The sequence below is a fragment of the Balaenoptera physalus genome, assembly GCF_965194825.1.
Source record: "Balaenoptera physalus genome assembly, chromosome: 20".
NCBI lineage: Eukaryota > Metazoa > Chordata > Mammalia > Artiodactyla > Balaenopteridae > Balaenoptera > Balaenoptera physalus.
The window spans coordinates 10,066,620-10,078,750 of NC_138901.1; the positions used below are offsets into that span (position 1 = coordinate 10,066,620).

At 59.7% G+C, this 12,131-nt stretch overlaps 1 protein-coding gene across 6 annotated transcripts; it reads left to right on the forward strand.

Annotated features, from left to right (window-relative positions):
- The first annotated feature begins 1,302 nt into the window (after window positions 1–1,302).
- ENGASE (endo-beta-N-acetylglucosaminidase) lies at window positions 1,303–9,996 on the forward strand. 6 transcript variants are annotated; one of them, XM_082442984.1, is made up of 14 exons: window positions 1,303–1,543; window positions 2,223–2,290; window positions 2,434–2,635; window positions 3,629–3,777; window positions 4,364–4,521; window positions 5,052–5,200; window positions 5,495–5,660; window positions 6,596–6,699; window positions 7,020–7,128; window positions 7,309–7,499; window positions 7,868–8,016; window positions 8,470–8,578; window positions 8,851–8,965; window positions 9,364–9,996. In XM_082442984.1, exons 1-14 carry the CDS (start codon window positions 1,422–1,424, stop codon window positions 9,580–9,582), a joined length of 2,010 nt encoding a protein of 669 aa, XP_082299110.1. In that variant the 5' UTR covers window positions 1,303–1,421; the 3' UTR covers window positions 9,583–9,996. The 6 variants fall into 6 exon arrangements, with proteins under 6 accessions (XP_082299110.1, XP_082299109.1, XP_082299107.1 ...); XM_082442983.1 differs by having other exon boundaries at window positions 1,305–1,543; window positions 9,215–9,995; XM_082442981.1 differs by having other exon boundaries at window positions 1,311–1,543; window positions 9,152–9,992.
- The last annotated feature ends 2,135 nt before the right edge of the window (window positions 9,997–12,131 follow it).

Genomic DNA, 12,131 nt, shown 5'->3' on the forward strand with positions numbered 1-12,131 from the left:
GCCGCCTGCTCCCGAGGGCCCTGTGTTCCCTTGCAGCATGGCCGGGATGCATATTCCACCATATTCCAGCCTAGTCCTTTTCCCCACTCTCAGGGTTTATGGAAGCTTGCAGCCTCATGAAGTTCAAAGTCTGCAGTGATAATAAAGAGGCCCACTCAACTTGGCTTGGGCAGCGGGACACTCCCAGCTGTACGAAGGGGTGTTGGGGGCTGGGTGAGGGGCGCCTTGGGTGGGCCCAAACTCAGCCCTGCGGGGCCCAGCCTTGAGTCCAGGCGCTTCTCCTCACACTCCACACGCTGGGAACCCCTCTGTGCCCAAGATGCTGGGGAGGGGCCACCTCTGAGATACGTCCAGGCCCTGTGGGCTTGGGGCCCTGCAGATTAGGGGGTGTAGAAAAAAATTTGTGCTTCAGTGGAAACTATGCATTGTCTACATACTGCACATCCTGCTGTTATCTGATCCTAGCTTTTTTTAAAAGTTGAGGTATAGTTGATGTACAATATTATATAAGTTTCAGTACAACATAGTACTGAGCATAGTTTTTAAAAACATAGTTTTTAAAGGTTATGCTCCATTTATAGTTATTATAAAATAGTGGCTATATTCCCTGTGTTGTACACTATATCCTTGCAGCTTATTTATTTTATACATACACAGTAGCTGTACCACTTAATCTGATTCTAGCTTTTTATCATCTTCTTTACAACGTGTAAATTGTCTTGTCCGGACGTTCAGTGATCTTGCCCACCCCCCACTCCTGCGGAAAAACTCATTCTGCCTCTATTAACGTTCTCATTTCAATATTCCTGATCTATAAAAGGTTCTCTTTTTTGATTGGCTTTTGAACTGGTTATAATACCTGTCTGGTTCCTTCGCTGATGAACGAATAGGACAGTCTTTAACATTTGTCTATATTTATACCTGAATGAGAATTATTATTTCACCTTTTTCTGAAAATTATCTTTGAATAGGGATTAGACGAATTGAGTTCAGATATTGCTTCTACAATTTACTGACTTTGTGACCTTCGGGAGATCGCTCATCTGAAATAGGAGGCTGGCGAGGCCAGAACTGGTACAAAGGTGCTTTCCGGAGCCCTGGACTCAGACCCCGCCCCCTCCCCGCTCCGCCCGCCCCGCTCCGCCCCCTCCCCGCTCCGCCCGCCCCGCCCCGCCCCCTCCCCGCCCCTCGTCTCGGCCCCGCCCCGCCACAGGCCCCGTCCCCAGACCTTTCTCCGCTACAAAGGCCCGGCGGCAGGTGGGCCAGCCCATAGCGCGAGCCGGGAGTCCGTCCGGAGCCCAGTAGGGGCGGGGCAGACGCGTCGAGAAGTTCCCATTGGCCGGCTGGCGGTGTCAGGGGCAGGTTCCAGCCTGCGATTGGCCGGCAGCCGGGCTGCCTGGCGGCGTGAGCGGGGCAAAGTCATGGAGGGCGCGGGCGCTCGGACCCGGGCGGCTGCGCGGCGGCGGGACCGGCGGCTGCGGGCGCCGACGACCCTGAAGGAGCAGCGGGATCCCCAGCCAGGCGTGCGGCTGCCGCAGAGGAGGTGGGTAAGAGACCGGTGGGCGAATCCTGCGGCCCCGTCCCGCGGCCGGGCAGTGGAGCCAGAGTCGATGGGCGCCCGACCCAGGCCCCGGGAGGCGCGCTGGGAGCTCCGGGCGCAGGACAGCAATCTTCGGCCCCCAAGCCCCCTGTCCGCGGCGGGGGCTGCCCGCCGCCCCAGCCCGCACAGCAGCAGGCACGGACAGAGTCTCGGAACCGGGATGCGACCTCAGCAGCGGGCCAGGCTGGGAATCCTGGCGCCCTGGCGGGAAGCTTCGACATCCTCATCTGCGAAATGCGTTGATCGTGCCTCCCACCCCTGGCGGTGGATCTGCGCAGAGGATCCGAGCGTGGCATTTTTAATTGCTCAGGGCAGGCCAGCGTGTGTAATTAGGATTATTCGTGCCCATGCTGGGCAGGAAGGGGGTTGGTGCCTGGGGCGGGGACATCTGAACTGGTCTTTGAGGAGGTGGAGGATTTCAGTAGGTGGAGAATGGACAGAAGGGTGTTCCAGTTTGAGGGAACAGAATGGGCAAAGGCACGTTTCCATAGTTTGCATTAAAAAATGTAAGCCAGAGGACATCTCCCCCTGCATGTCTAAGTGTGGGCTGGTCTGTTTGCTTCAAAGTGCTCTTTTTCTTTACCCTTTTATTTTTAAAAAGTTTAACTCTTTGTTTGCTTAGAACTGAAGAGGCTCAAGAAGAAGCAGTCTTTCGAGAAGTGGTCAGTTTTACCCCAGACCCTTTGCCAGGTGAGAAGGACCGAGGCTCTGAACACTTGTGTCCATGTTTACTCTTGGGGCTTCTGGACAGGGCTGCCCCCTCCTGTCTCAAGTTTTCTGTTATTAATCCCATAATTTCCACTAATTCCTCGCTGTTTCCCTACTCTGACCAGTTCGATATTATGACAAGGACACCACCAAACCCATCAGCTTTTACTTGTCTTCCCTGGAGGAACTCTTGGCATGGACGCCCGACGTGGAGGACAGCTTTAACGTGGCCTTAGGGCCCCCCGAGTGTCGGCAGCCCCCTCTGAGCAGCAGGAGGCCCCGGACTTTGATGTGCCATGACATGATGGGCGGGTACCTGGATGACAAGTGAGGACACTGCGAGGGCATCGCCTGGCGGGAGGGGACGGAGGGGAGGGAGCGTGCCGTGTGGCAGAAGGAGCACTGGATGGGGAGTCAGGAGATGGGATCAGCCCACACTGCCACCACCTGGGAGAGGAACTCGGGCCTCTTTGTTTCATCTGTAAGAAGAGGGCACTGGATTAGGCAGTAGCTGATGCCTCTTTCAGCTCTGAAACTGTTTGATTCTGGGGACTACCTGCACCTGAAGTCTGGGAGGCTGGAGAGGGCACCACAGCCGGGACCCTCTTCAGATGGCCTGGCCCGGAAACTTGGTTCTTCAGCTGATTTCTTTTCTTCATCCTCCTCACTCGAGCTCCCTTCCATCTTGGCCCACTGGCTCTGGAGTCGTTCCACCCCCTCCCCCCCGCAGCCGGGGGCACTTCCTCCAGGTTGCTGCGGAGAAAGTTTAGAGATCTTAAACGTCCATAAAATAATCTTGGACATGACGATTGTTGGGAAGGCTTGAGTCAGAGCTGGCCATCAAGGTACAGACAGAGGCGGGTGATGTAACCTCGGGTGTAGCTCACGTGGTTGTCAACCCCAACCATGCCTGCAGGCAGGCTGTGTCCTGGGGAACTGCTGACCTCAGAATAGAGTGGGACCCCAGGCACTGGGAGCTCTGCGTGAGCCCCTCCCCGTCTCTTTCCTTCTGTCCTGTGTTTGTCTGCTTGTTGAGGCTAAACACGCTCAGTCCATCAGGTCCCATGGGGGGTAGCTGCACGGCCTGGTGAAAACGTTTCCCTTGAGACAAACCCTCTCAACATCCGGGCTGTGGGCTGATCCTGCTCCTCAGCCCGGTCATTAGGCAGGGCCTGGCTCACAGCAAGCTTGCCGTTAGTGCCGACTGGATGGAACTGAAGAGAATCTTCACTCACTTGCCATTGCCCTCTCTTTTCACCATAGGGTTGTCGTGTCCTTGTCTGTTTCTGGGTCCTGACTTTGTTCTCTTTCTTCACCCAGGTTTATTCAGGGCTCAGCTGCGCAGAGCCCCTATTCCTTCTACCACTGGCAGTACATCGACATCTTTGTGTACTTCAGCCATCACACGGTCACCATCCCCCCGGTAGGCTGGACCAACGCTGCCCACAGGCATGGGGTCTGTGTGCTGGGTAAGAGCCAAGGACCCGCCTCCAACCCTGCCAGACTCGTTGGCACACCTGCCAGGTGACCCATTGATGAAAGGGCTTGGGCTTCGGCTGCTGCTTAGTGGGTAGAGCTCCTTACCTGCCTTGACGGGTTAGGACAGGCAAAGGCAAACTTTTTCTGGAAAGGACCAGATAGGAAATATTTTCAGCTTTCCAGGCCACTGGGTCACTATTGGAACTGCCAGAGAGACAATAGCCCCCACAGACAATAGACAAACAAATGGGCTGGGCTGTGATCCAGTAAAACCGTTTTTACAAGAAGAGATGGGGGGCTGGATACAGGCCGTAGGTGGTCCACCCCTGGGGAGAGCAGTGCTCCTCAAGCTTTCTCCTGCATCCAAATCATTTACTGTCTTGTCTAACACTGATTTTGGGGCCCCGCCCCCAGGGTATCCGGTTCATTTGATATCTGCGGACGCTGGGAATTTGAAATTCTAATAAGTCTGCAGGCGACAGTGATGCTTCTGGTATAGGAACCACACCTTGGGAACTGCTGGGTCAGAGGGGAAATGATCCCCGGGCCCGATCTCGTTTCTCTCCCGTCCCACAGGGACTTTCATCACCGAATGGAAAGAAGGGGAGCGGCTCTGTGAGGCCTTCCTGGCTGGGGACGAGCGCTCATACCGGGCGGTGGCCCATCAGCTGGTCCTGATTGCCCAGTTTTTCCGATTCGATGGCTGGCTGATCAACATCGAGAACTCTCTGAGTGTGAGCACGCCTGCCCCTGGCGCCTGGTCCGCCAGCCCCTGTGCCCCACGGGGACCCTCCATCGCACTCCTCGGCCTCACCAGGCCGGGTCCCTGCTACAGCAGCACTTCCTGCGTCTCAGTTAGAGCTGGCTCCTACGCCTCTGCCACTTCACACAGAGATGGATGTGTCCAGAAACCTTGCCCGCTGAGCTTTGCTTCTCTGGCTCCTTCAAGGCGGCCCTTTATTCCTCCTCGGTCTCTGCTTTGCTTGGGCCGCATGTGTGGCTTCCTCTTCACGCTGCCCTCCCCTTTCACTGCGTTTTATCTTTTCCTGATTGCTGAGTCCGTGTCCTCCCTGCTTCAGAAAGAACGGAAAGTCGGACCTCTGGCTGGACCCTCTGCTCAGCAGCCGTGGGGCTGAGGGGCTTCCGGGACCAGGACCCATTTGCTCCTGGGGTTAAGTGTCCTCCTGTCTGTCCTGTGCCAGGCGCTTCTCACGACAGACCTCTCTGGGCCTCACGGAAGGTCTGTCTCCTTCCCTGTCTCCAGCTGGCCGCTGTGGGGAACATGCCCCACTTCCTCCGGTACCTGACCACTCAGCTGCATCAACAGGTCCCCAGGGGCCTGGTGCTCTGGTATGACAGCGTGGTGAGCAGCGGGCAACTCACGTGGCAGGATGAGCTCAACGAGCACAACAGGTGAGCCTGCAGGAGGGCGGCCTGGGCCTCTGGACAGGGGCAGGAGCTCCCTCTGCCTTCCGGAGGTGTTGCCGGCATGGCTGCCTTGGGGAAGGTGAGGGACGGGCAGAGTTGTCTGATACCCCGAGCACCACCAGAGAGAATGAGTGCCTGGTCAGCCCGGCCGTGCCCAGCTTTATGGGCCACAGTCTGTGGGCTGGGTCCTGGAGGCAGCCTGCAGTCTGTGGGCTGAGCGGATGCAGGTGCTTGAGGGGAGAAGGCCCGGGCTTTGCAGCCCACCCTTGCCGCCCCCAGGGTCTTCTTCGATTCCTGCGATGGCTTCTTCACCAACTATAACTGGCGAGAGGAGCATCTGGAGCGGATGCTGGGGCAGGCGGGGGAGCGCCTGGCCGACGTGTACGTGGGAGTGGATGTGTTCGCCCGGGGCAATGTCGTCGGGGGCCGGTTCGACACGGACAAGGTGGGTGGTGGCCTTTGAGGCCGGGGAGGTGGTGGCAGTGGCCTGGGTGCTTGGTGTTCTTGTGGACCTTTCATTGCCATCTGCACCTTAAGGGAAAGAGAGGCAGCAGTGATCCTCCCCAGAGTGGGGAAACTGAGGCACCGAGAAACAAGCTCTGCCCTAAAATCCTAACTTCCAGCCCATTTCTACAGTCAGATGGTACCATTTTTACCTAGGTGTTAATGTCCAAAGCACCTCTTCCGACCGCCGGTCTCATCTGTAGCTTTACTTCCTTTTGGACTACGTGCTTTGCAGGGCACTGAGCTAGCATTGTAAAGCAAGACAGGGACTCAGAGGAAAGCCGGGGGGCATATTTTGGTGTTTCCTTAGCCCAGGGCGAAGGACTGAGGTGAAACACCCACCGTTTCGGGAACTGCTGGTTTGATAACTAGTGAGGTTTTTCTGGCAAGGCAGGAGGTGTCAGCAGTGAGAGAAGAGAAGAGGGGCCCTCGGGGGGCTGCTGCACCTGGTGTGCGATAAGTGGGGAATCAGCCTGTCCCGGGGCTGTCAATCCTGCCCTTCCTGGGTGCCGTGGGGACGTTCTCAACTCATTAATTAAGTTTTAAGTGAATAAATTAATCCAATAACTGAAGATTCTCTCCGCCCCCTGTGAGGCTGATAATATAGTGTGAAGTGTAGTGAGAGAGAGAGACGTGTATCCCGTGGGCGCCCCGCGTGCTGGCCCCGGCCCCTCGGACATTCCCCTCTGCGCCTCCCCGCCGCCTGCGCCCTCTTCTGGGCGGCTGCAGAACTGCAGGGATGAGCCCTAAACGCCCGGAGTGGAGCTGGGGCTCCTGCCTCCCTTTCCAGGCTCCCCACTTCCCCACACCCCCCATCCCCATGCGTGGATGCTGGTTGCTGGGACGGGGGCATCTCCCTGACTGCTGTCTCCCTAGTCACTGGAGCTGATCCGGAAGCACGGGTTCTCGGCGGCTCTTTTCGCACCTGGCTGGGTGTACGAGTGTTTGGAGAAGGGGGATTTCTTCCAGAACCAGGACAAGTGAGTCTTGCGCGTCCCGGGTCCTGAGTGTGGCCCATGGCAGGGAGGGTCTCAGGTGATTTCCCCAGCTTTTGGCCTTGCTCCCCTGGGGGTGGGGGTTAAGGCAGGGCAAGGGGTTCAGCTGCCCTGGCTGCTCCTGGGGGTCGTGGAGACCAGTTAGTTACGCAGGAAGGACAAAGTTTGGGGATCCCGAGGGACCACTTCCTGCAGACTTGCAGTGGGGGGCTGCAGTCACTCGGGAAGGGGTGCCGGAAAGACTGGAGTCTTCAGGGCGTCACAGAGCCCTCTGTGGACCTGAGCCTCCACGCGTTCCTCCGCAGGTTCTGGAGTTTGCTGGAACGCTATCTGCCCACGCACAGTATCTGCTCCTTGCCCTTTGTCACTTCCTTCTGCCTGGGCATGGGGACTCGAAGAGTCTGCTATGGCCAGGTGCGTGGGTCCCCTGCTGGGTGGCCGGGGGCGAGGGGCTTCCTGGATGTGCCGCATCTTGGTGAAGGGGCTGCCTTCTCTCTCGTCTTTGGTCCTCACCTGGGACCGGTGGGAGGGGGCCTGGGGCGTGATGGCTCCGTCTGCCCCCTGCCCTCCCTCCACTTCGGTCTCTTTCTTCAGGAGGAGGCTGTGGGGCCCTGGTACCACCTGAGCGCCCAGGAAATCCAGCCCCTGTTTGGAGAGCACAGGCTGCAAGGGGATGGACGGGGCTGGGTGAAGATGCACTGCTGCCTGGCGGACGCCTGGAACGGGGGCAGCTCTCTGGTTATCCGGGGGCTGATTCCGCCCGAGGTTGGAAACGTGTCTGTGAGGTAGGTGAGTGAGTCGGGCTGAGACGTAGGGCCCGTCAGCTTCCCCCATCATCCATGTCAGTCGCCTAACTGGGCAGGTGGGCAGCAGAGGCCAGAGTGAGGACAGAGCCGGGATTTTGTTTTATTGTGTGAAGAACACGCAACACACAGTTTACCATCTTCACCGCTTCTGAGTGTCCAGGAGAGTAGCGTCAGCTACCTGCCCACTCTTGTGTGCATTTTCCGTTCGCAGACCTGCGGCTGGCCTCGCCGGGCAGCCCGCTCCCCCTCCCTGTCCTGGAGGGAGAAGTTGGCGGACGGGACCCGGAACAGTCCCGCTTCCCAGCGGTTTCCCTGTGGCCTCTCACCACAGGACCTCCCTCCTCCAGGTTATTCTCCCTGCAGGTGCCAGTGCCGCCCAAGATTTTCCTGTCCATGGTGTACAAGCTAGAAGGGCCTTCGGCTGTGGGGGTGGCTTTGGAGCTCACCACGGGGGACGCAGGCAGCTGTCATGTGGGAGGCATCTCGGCGCTGAGCGGTGAGGGGACGCGGTTGGCTCCTTCCTTCCTTACAGGCCTCTGCCTTCTCAGGGGACGTGTCGGGGAGGAGGAAGCTAGAGAGCTGCACGGGGTGCGGGGGCAGCCGGGGCTGGGGGCACTGCGGCGGTCCGGCCAGGCCGGGGAGGTGTGCCTTCCCGCTGGAACCCCTGGGCTGTGGCCCTGCGGCGCGGGGTTGGACGTGTGCTCCCACGGTGGGTCTCCTGCCAGCTGCGCCCTGAGAGGGAGGATGTCCACGGGCCAGTCCTGGTCATCCACCCCTGAGTTTTCCTCCTCTCCTCCCTATTCTCCTTCTGAGGCCTCAGCCCATCGGGCCGAGAGCACCTGGGGCCACCAGGGAGTCTTGCTGGGCCCCCGGCTCCCGATTCAGTGACCCCTCCCAGTGCGGTTTCCTTTGGACTCTCCTTGTTAAAGTCTTGTGTCTCCTGCCCCAGCAGAAACGAGCTCAAGGCGCAGTCCCCGACCCCTCCGGGTGCCCCCGACCAAGCTGGCCAAATGGGTGGGCCGCTGCGGCCAGCAGCTCAGCGGGGGCTGGGTCCAGCGGTGAGTCCCTCCCCTTCCTGTTGAATCCCCGGCCGGGGATGGCCACGCTGGGGTGGGGATTGAAGAGTGAGGGGCCGTCCACTGAGAAACCCCAGAACTGGCGGGAATGGAGGGGCCCTGGGCCGACCCCTTGGATTTCAGGCAGCTCAGTGACACAAGACCGCAGGGTCCACTTTGGGACGGAGCTCCCCGTGGCTCGGGGCCTCTGAGCAGCCAGTCTGAAGGTGCCGAGCTGAGGCCCCTTGGGACCGACCTCTGTTTGCCTCTCCCAGCTGCTACGAAGTGAATCTGCGGGGCTGCCTCCTGCAGGCCCTCTTCGTTAATTTCTCCCGGCCTCCGGGCAGCCAGGAGGAGGAGAACTTCATCTGTCGCCTTGGAGAGATCCAGGTGAGGTATCTCTGGGGGCCGGCTGGGGCATCTGTCCGGCTGCAGATGAGGCCGAGCAGCCCCCTGCTGCCTCCGCTGGCCCGGGGGGATTGGCACAGAGGTGCGGGGCGTGGACCTTGCAGGGCCAGGCGCCCTCCAACCAGCCCTGGGCTCTCGGGCCGTGCTGAGCCTTCTCTCTTCTGGCAGGTGGTGGATGCCAGTAGCCTGCTGAGCCCTCTGCCTCAGGTGCAGGCCGTGACCGTCTCGCAGGTGCACTGGCAGCCGGCCACCTCCGAGGGGGAGAGCGGCGCCGCTGGGCTCCGACTCAGCTGTACCCTGCACTGGGCCTACCTCCTCCCTCACGTCCGATGCTTCCGGATCCACTGCTGCCAAGGGTCAGGAGGTGACTCTCCTTGCAGGGGGCCGTCGGAGCCAGAGAGGCCCACGCTCCTGGGCCTGGCTTTTGTCAACCGGTATCGGATAGTGGACCTGGCAGTGGCAGCCGCAGAGCCTGGCCGGGATGGCCGTGTGGAGTTCCTGGTGGAGCCCATCCCCAAGGAGGGGTTTCTGGTGCCGCGGGCCGAGTGGGGCAGGGCGGCCATGCTGTACTCCACGCCCCGCACATGAGCGACCATTAAAGCACAGTCTCCCACCTCAGGGATAAGGTTTCTTCCGCACTGGGGCCTCACACGTGTGCGGGGAAGGCCCGGGTCCCGAGGGCTGGGCCAGAAGATCATGGGCCCCAGAAGGCTGTGGGCTGTGGCTCTTCGTTGGGCCATTGGGATAGAAAAACTGAGAAGTCAGTTTGCTGAGTTGATAATCCCAGGGGTGAATGGACCCCCCCTTTTTGTCTAATCTCTCTCTGTAGTATACAGTTTCCGGGTACAAGTGAAAAGATTTGGGAAAATTTAGTCTAGAAAATTCCATAAAGGGTGTTGCCTAATAGGCTGAAAGACGGTTATGCTGACAATGGTGACCTTTTATTCCTGCAGTTGGGACAATTAGGAACGAGCTTAATTGTGGCGAGAGGGCCTCGGAGTAGGGCCTTGAGACTTCCAAGGGCTTCCAAGGGTGGGAATAAGATAGCGGGGCCCCGATGGAGCAGAGCAGCGGGGTGGGGGGTGGCCAGTAGCTCAGGAACAGTGGCCCCTGCAAGTGCTGAGAGGGTGTCCCGGGGGACCTCTTCCCCAGGAATGGGAGCCCCAGGCCAGGCTGCGCCAGGTCACTCCAGCCCCAGGCAGGGCAGGCACCTGGGCCAGACCACCTCGTGTCCTGGCTTTCCCAGTTTACCGTCCCCCTGAGCCAGAGCCACTTATGGAGCATTCCCATCGGCCCTGTGTCCTGCTTCGTCTCTTCCGGGTCGTAGGTGCAAGCTAGTGAGCCCAGTGAGCTCGGGCAGCAGGAGGCTGGGCAGGGCCCGGGAAGGCCCTCAGGGGGCACCCAGCAGCCCCCCAGTCCTGTGTGCGGGCTCCGGGCCGCCTCCGTCACACCCTCCGGCTCCGCCACTCCCTTGAGCAGGTGTTAGTCCGGAGCATCAGGGCATCGGGACAGCGGCCCTCCCCACTGTGGTCCCTTCCTCCCGCTTCCTTCTCTCTCCCAGCACCTCCCTCCTTCCTCTGCCCAGCGCTCTGCACGGGGAGGAGGCGGGGAGGCGAGCCAGAGATGGCTTCTCCAGCCACACAGCTCCCCTGTTAACACCTGGGCCGCTGCAGTGGCTTCCCGGGCGGGGTCTCTTGATCCCGCAGCCTTGGGTAACCCTGTTCCCCTGCCCTCTCCAGGCCTCAGTGGGTTGTGCCCTGACCCTTTGATGAAGGCCGTCAGCCCCTCGTTCTTGGGGTCTCTCACCCCCAGGCCTCATAGGCCAACGATGGGGGTTACTTTCCTGTTCCTCTTGTCCTCCCCCTGTGCTACTTGATGTGGACGATGCCGAGGGCCAGGACCCTCTGGGGTGACCTCCCAGCTGGAGGGTTGGCCTCTTGTGCCACGCAGGGTCAGCAGACTTGATTTTACGCCGCAGTGAAGGAAGAGGCCGCCAGGCGGCAGTGCAGCCACACAGCATCCATCCTGGTCCTCGGAATTCGGAGAGGACCGCAGGACGCGGAGGGGTTCTCCTTCCGGGGCCGACGTTCGCCTCCGTCTCCACCTGCCCTGCTTCCCGGGTACCCACATGCCCCTTTCCCAGCCTGACGCAGGACCTCTGGTTCTACGTCTTTCCTAATTGGGAACGTTTTACTCTTCATGCCCCACACGTGTGGCTCAGCTCAGTCCCAGGCCAGGAATAGGTTTGTCTGAGAGGGGGGAAGAGGGTTCCTGCGGGCCAGAAAGACACCTCCACTGGCTGACCCTGAACAGGTCTCCCAGCACCCCCGATTCTCCCTGTGAATCTGGAGTGTCAGGAGACTGTCGGGGTTGGGGAACCGCTCCCTTGACTCCCCCTGGAATGCTTTGAGTCCCCCCCATTTGGAACTGGGGGGAACTGGGGTGGGGGCTCCTGGCTCCTCCCACCCCAGTTCCCAGAGGTGGCGGTCGGGTGGGGGGTCAGGACCGGGCACCCGGAAGTGGGCAGCACAGCTGTAATGCCCTGCTGCTCTTATTTCAGGAGGCTTTTTTTTTTTTTAAAGTGCTGGTTTCCCGAATAGTTTATGCAGAGAAGGAGGGAAAATTTATAGTGGCAATTATTTTCTCACGGTCTGGTGAGCAAGCAATTAGAAAAAAGGGGGTTTAGCAGAGCATGGCGTGCTGCGGGATCGCACAGCCCCAGCTTCCCAAGAGCACGGTCCCCAGTCCCACTGACGGTAAAAGGCTCGTATGCAGGAAAATAATATGTCGGCGTTTAAGCCTGTGCCCCTCTGGCGTGTGTAATCGCTCCGAAATAAATGATCCAACGCTGTGAAAAATCAAGAACGCAGGTCTTGGTGAGACGTGGGGCGGACAGCGTGTCTCGGGTTTGGAAGCTGCCCCCATCGCAGCCCCCAGCCCAAGGCTTTCAAGCTCTTGGTTTGGATTCTGCTGCTTCCCTTCCCAGCTCTCCCTCCTCTTCTGGCTGGGGGTTGAGGATGGCGGCCACTCTCCTCCACCCCACTGCGCCGGGGCTGGGGACTCAGGCCGGGGGTGAAGCAGTGGGCTTACCTTCAGGCAGCTCCTTTCCTTGGGACCACGGCTGGGCCCCGGCGCACAGGCAGAGCCA

What these genes read in the sequence shown, in the direction of transcription:
- ENGASE (XM_082442981.1), top strand. Translation starts at nt 1,422, where the DNA reads ATGGAGGGCGCGGGCGCTCGGACCCGGGCGGCTGCGCGGCGGCGGGAC. An exon ending in GGCGGGTACCTGGATGACAA is followed by an intron (nt 2,636 to 3,628) that starts GTGAGGACACTG and finishes TTCTTCACCCAG; the next exon opens with GTTTATTCAGGGCTCAGCTG. An exon ending in GTTGGAAACGTGTCTGTGAG is followed by an intron (nt 7,500 to 7,867) that starts GTAGGTGAGTGA and finishes TCCCTCCTCCAG; the next exon opens with GTTATTCTCCCTGCAGGTGC.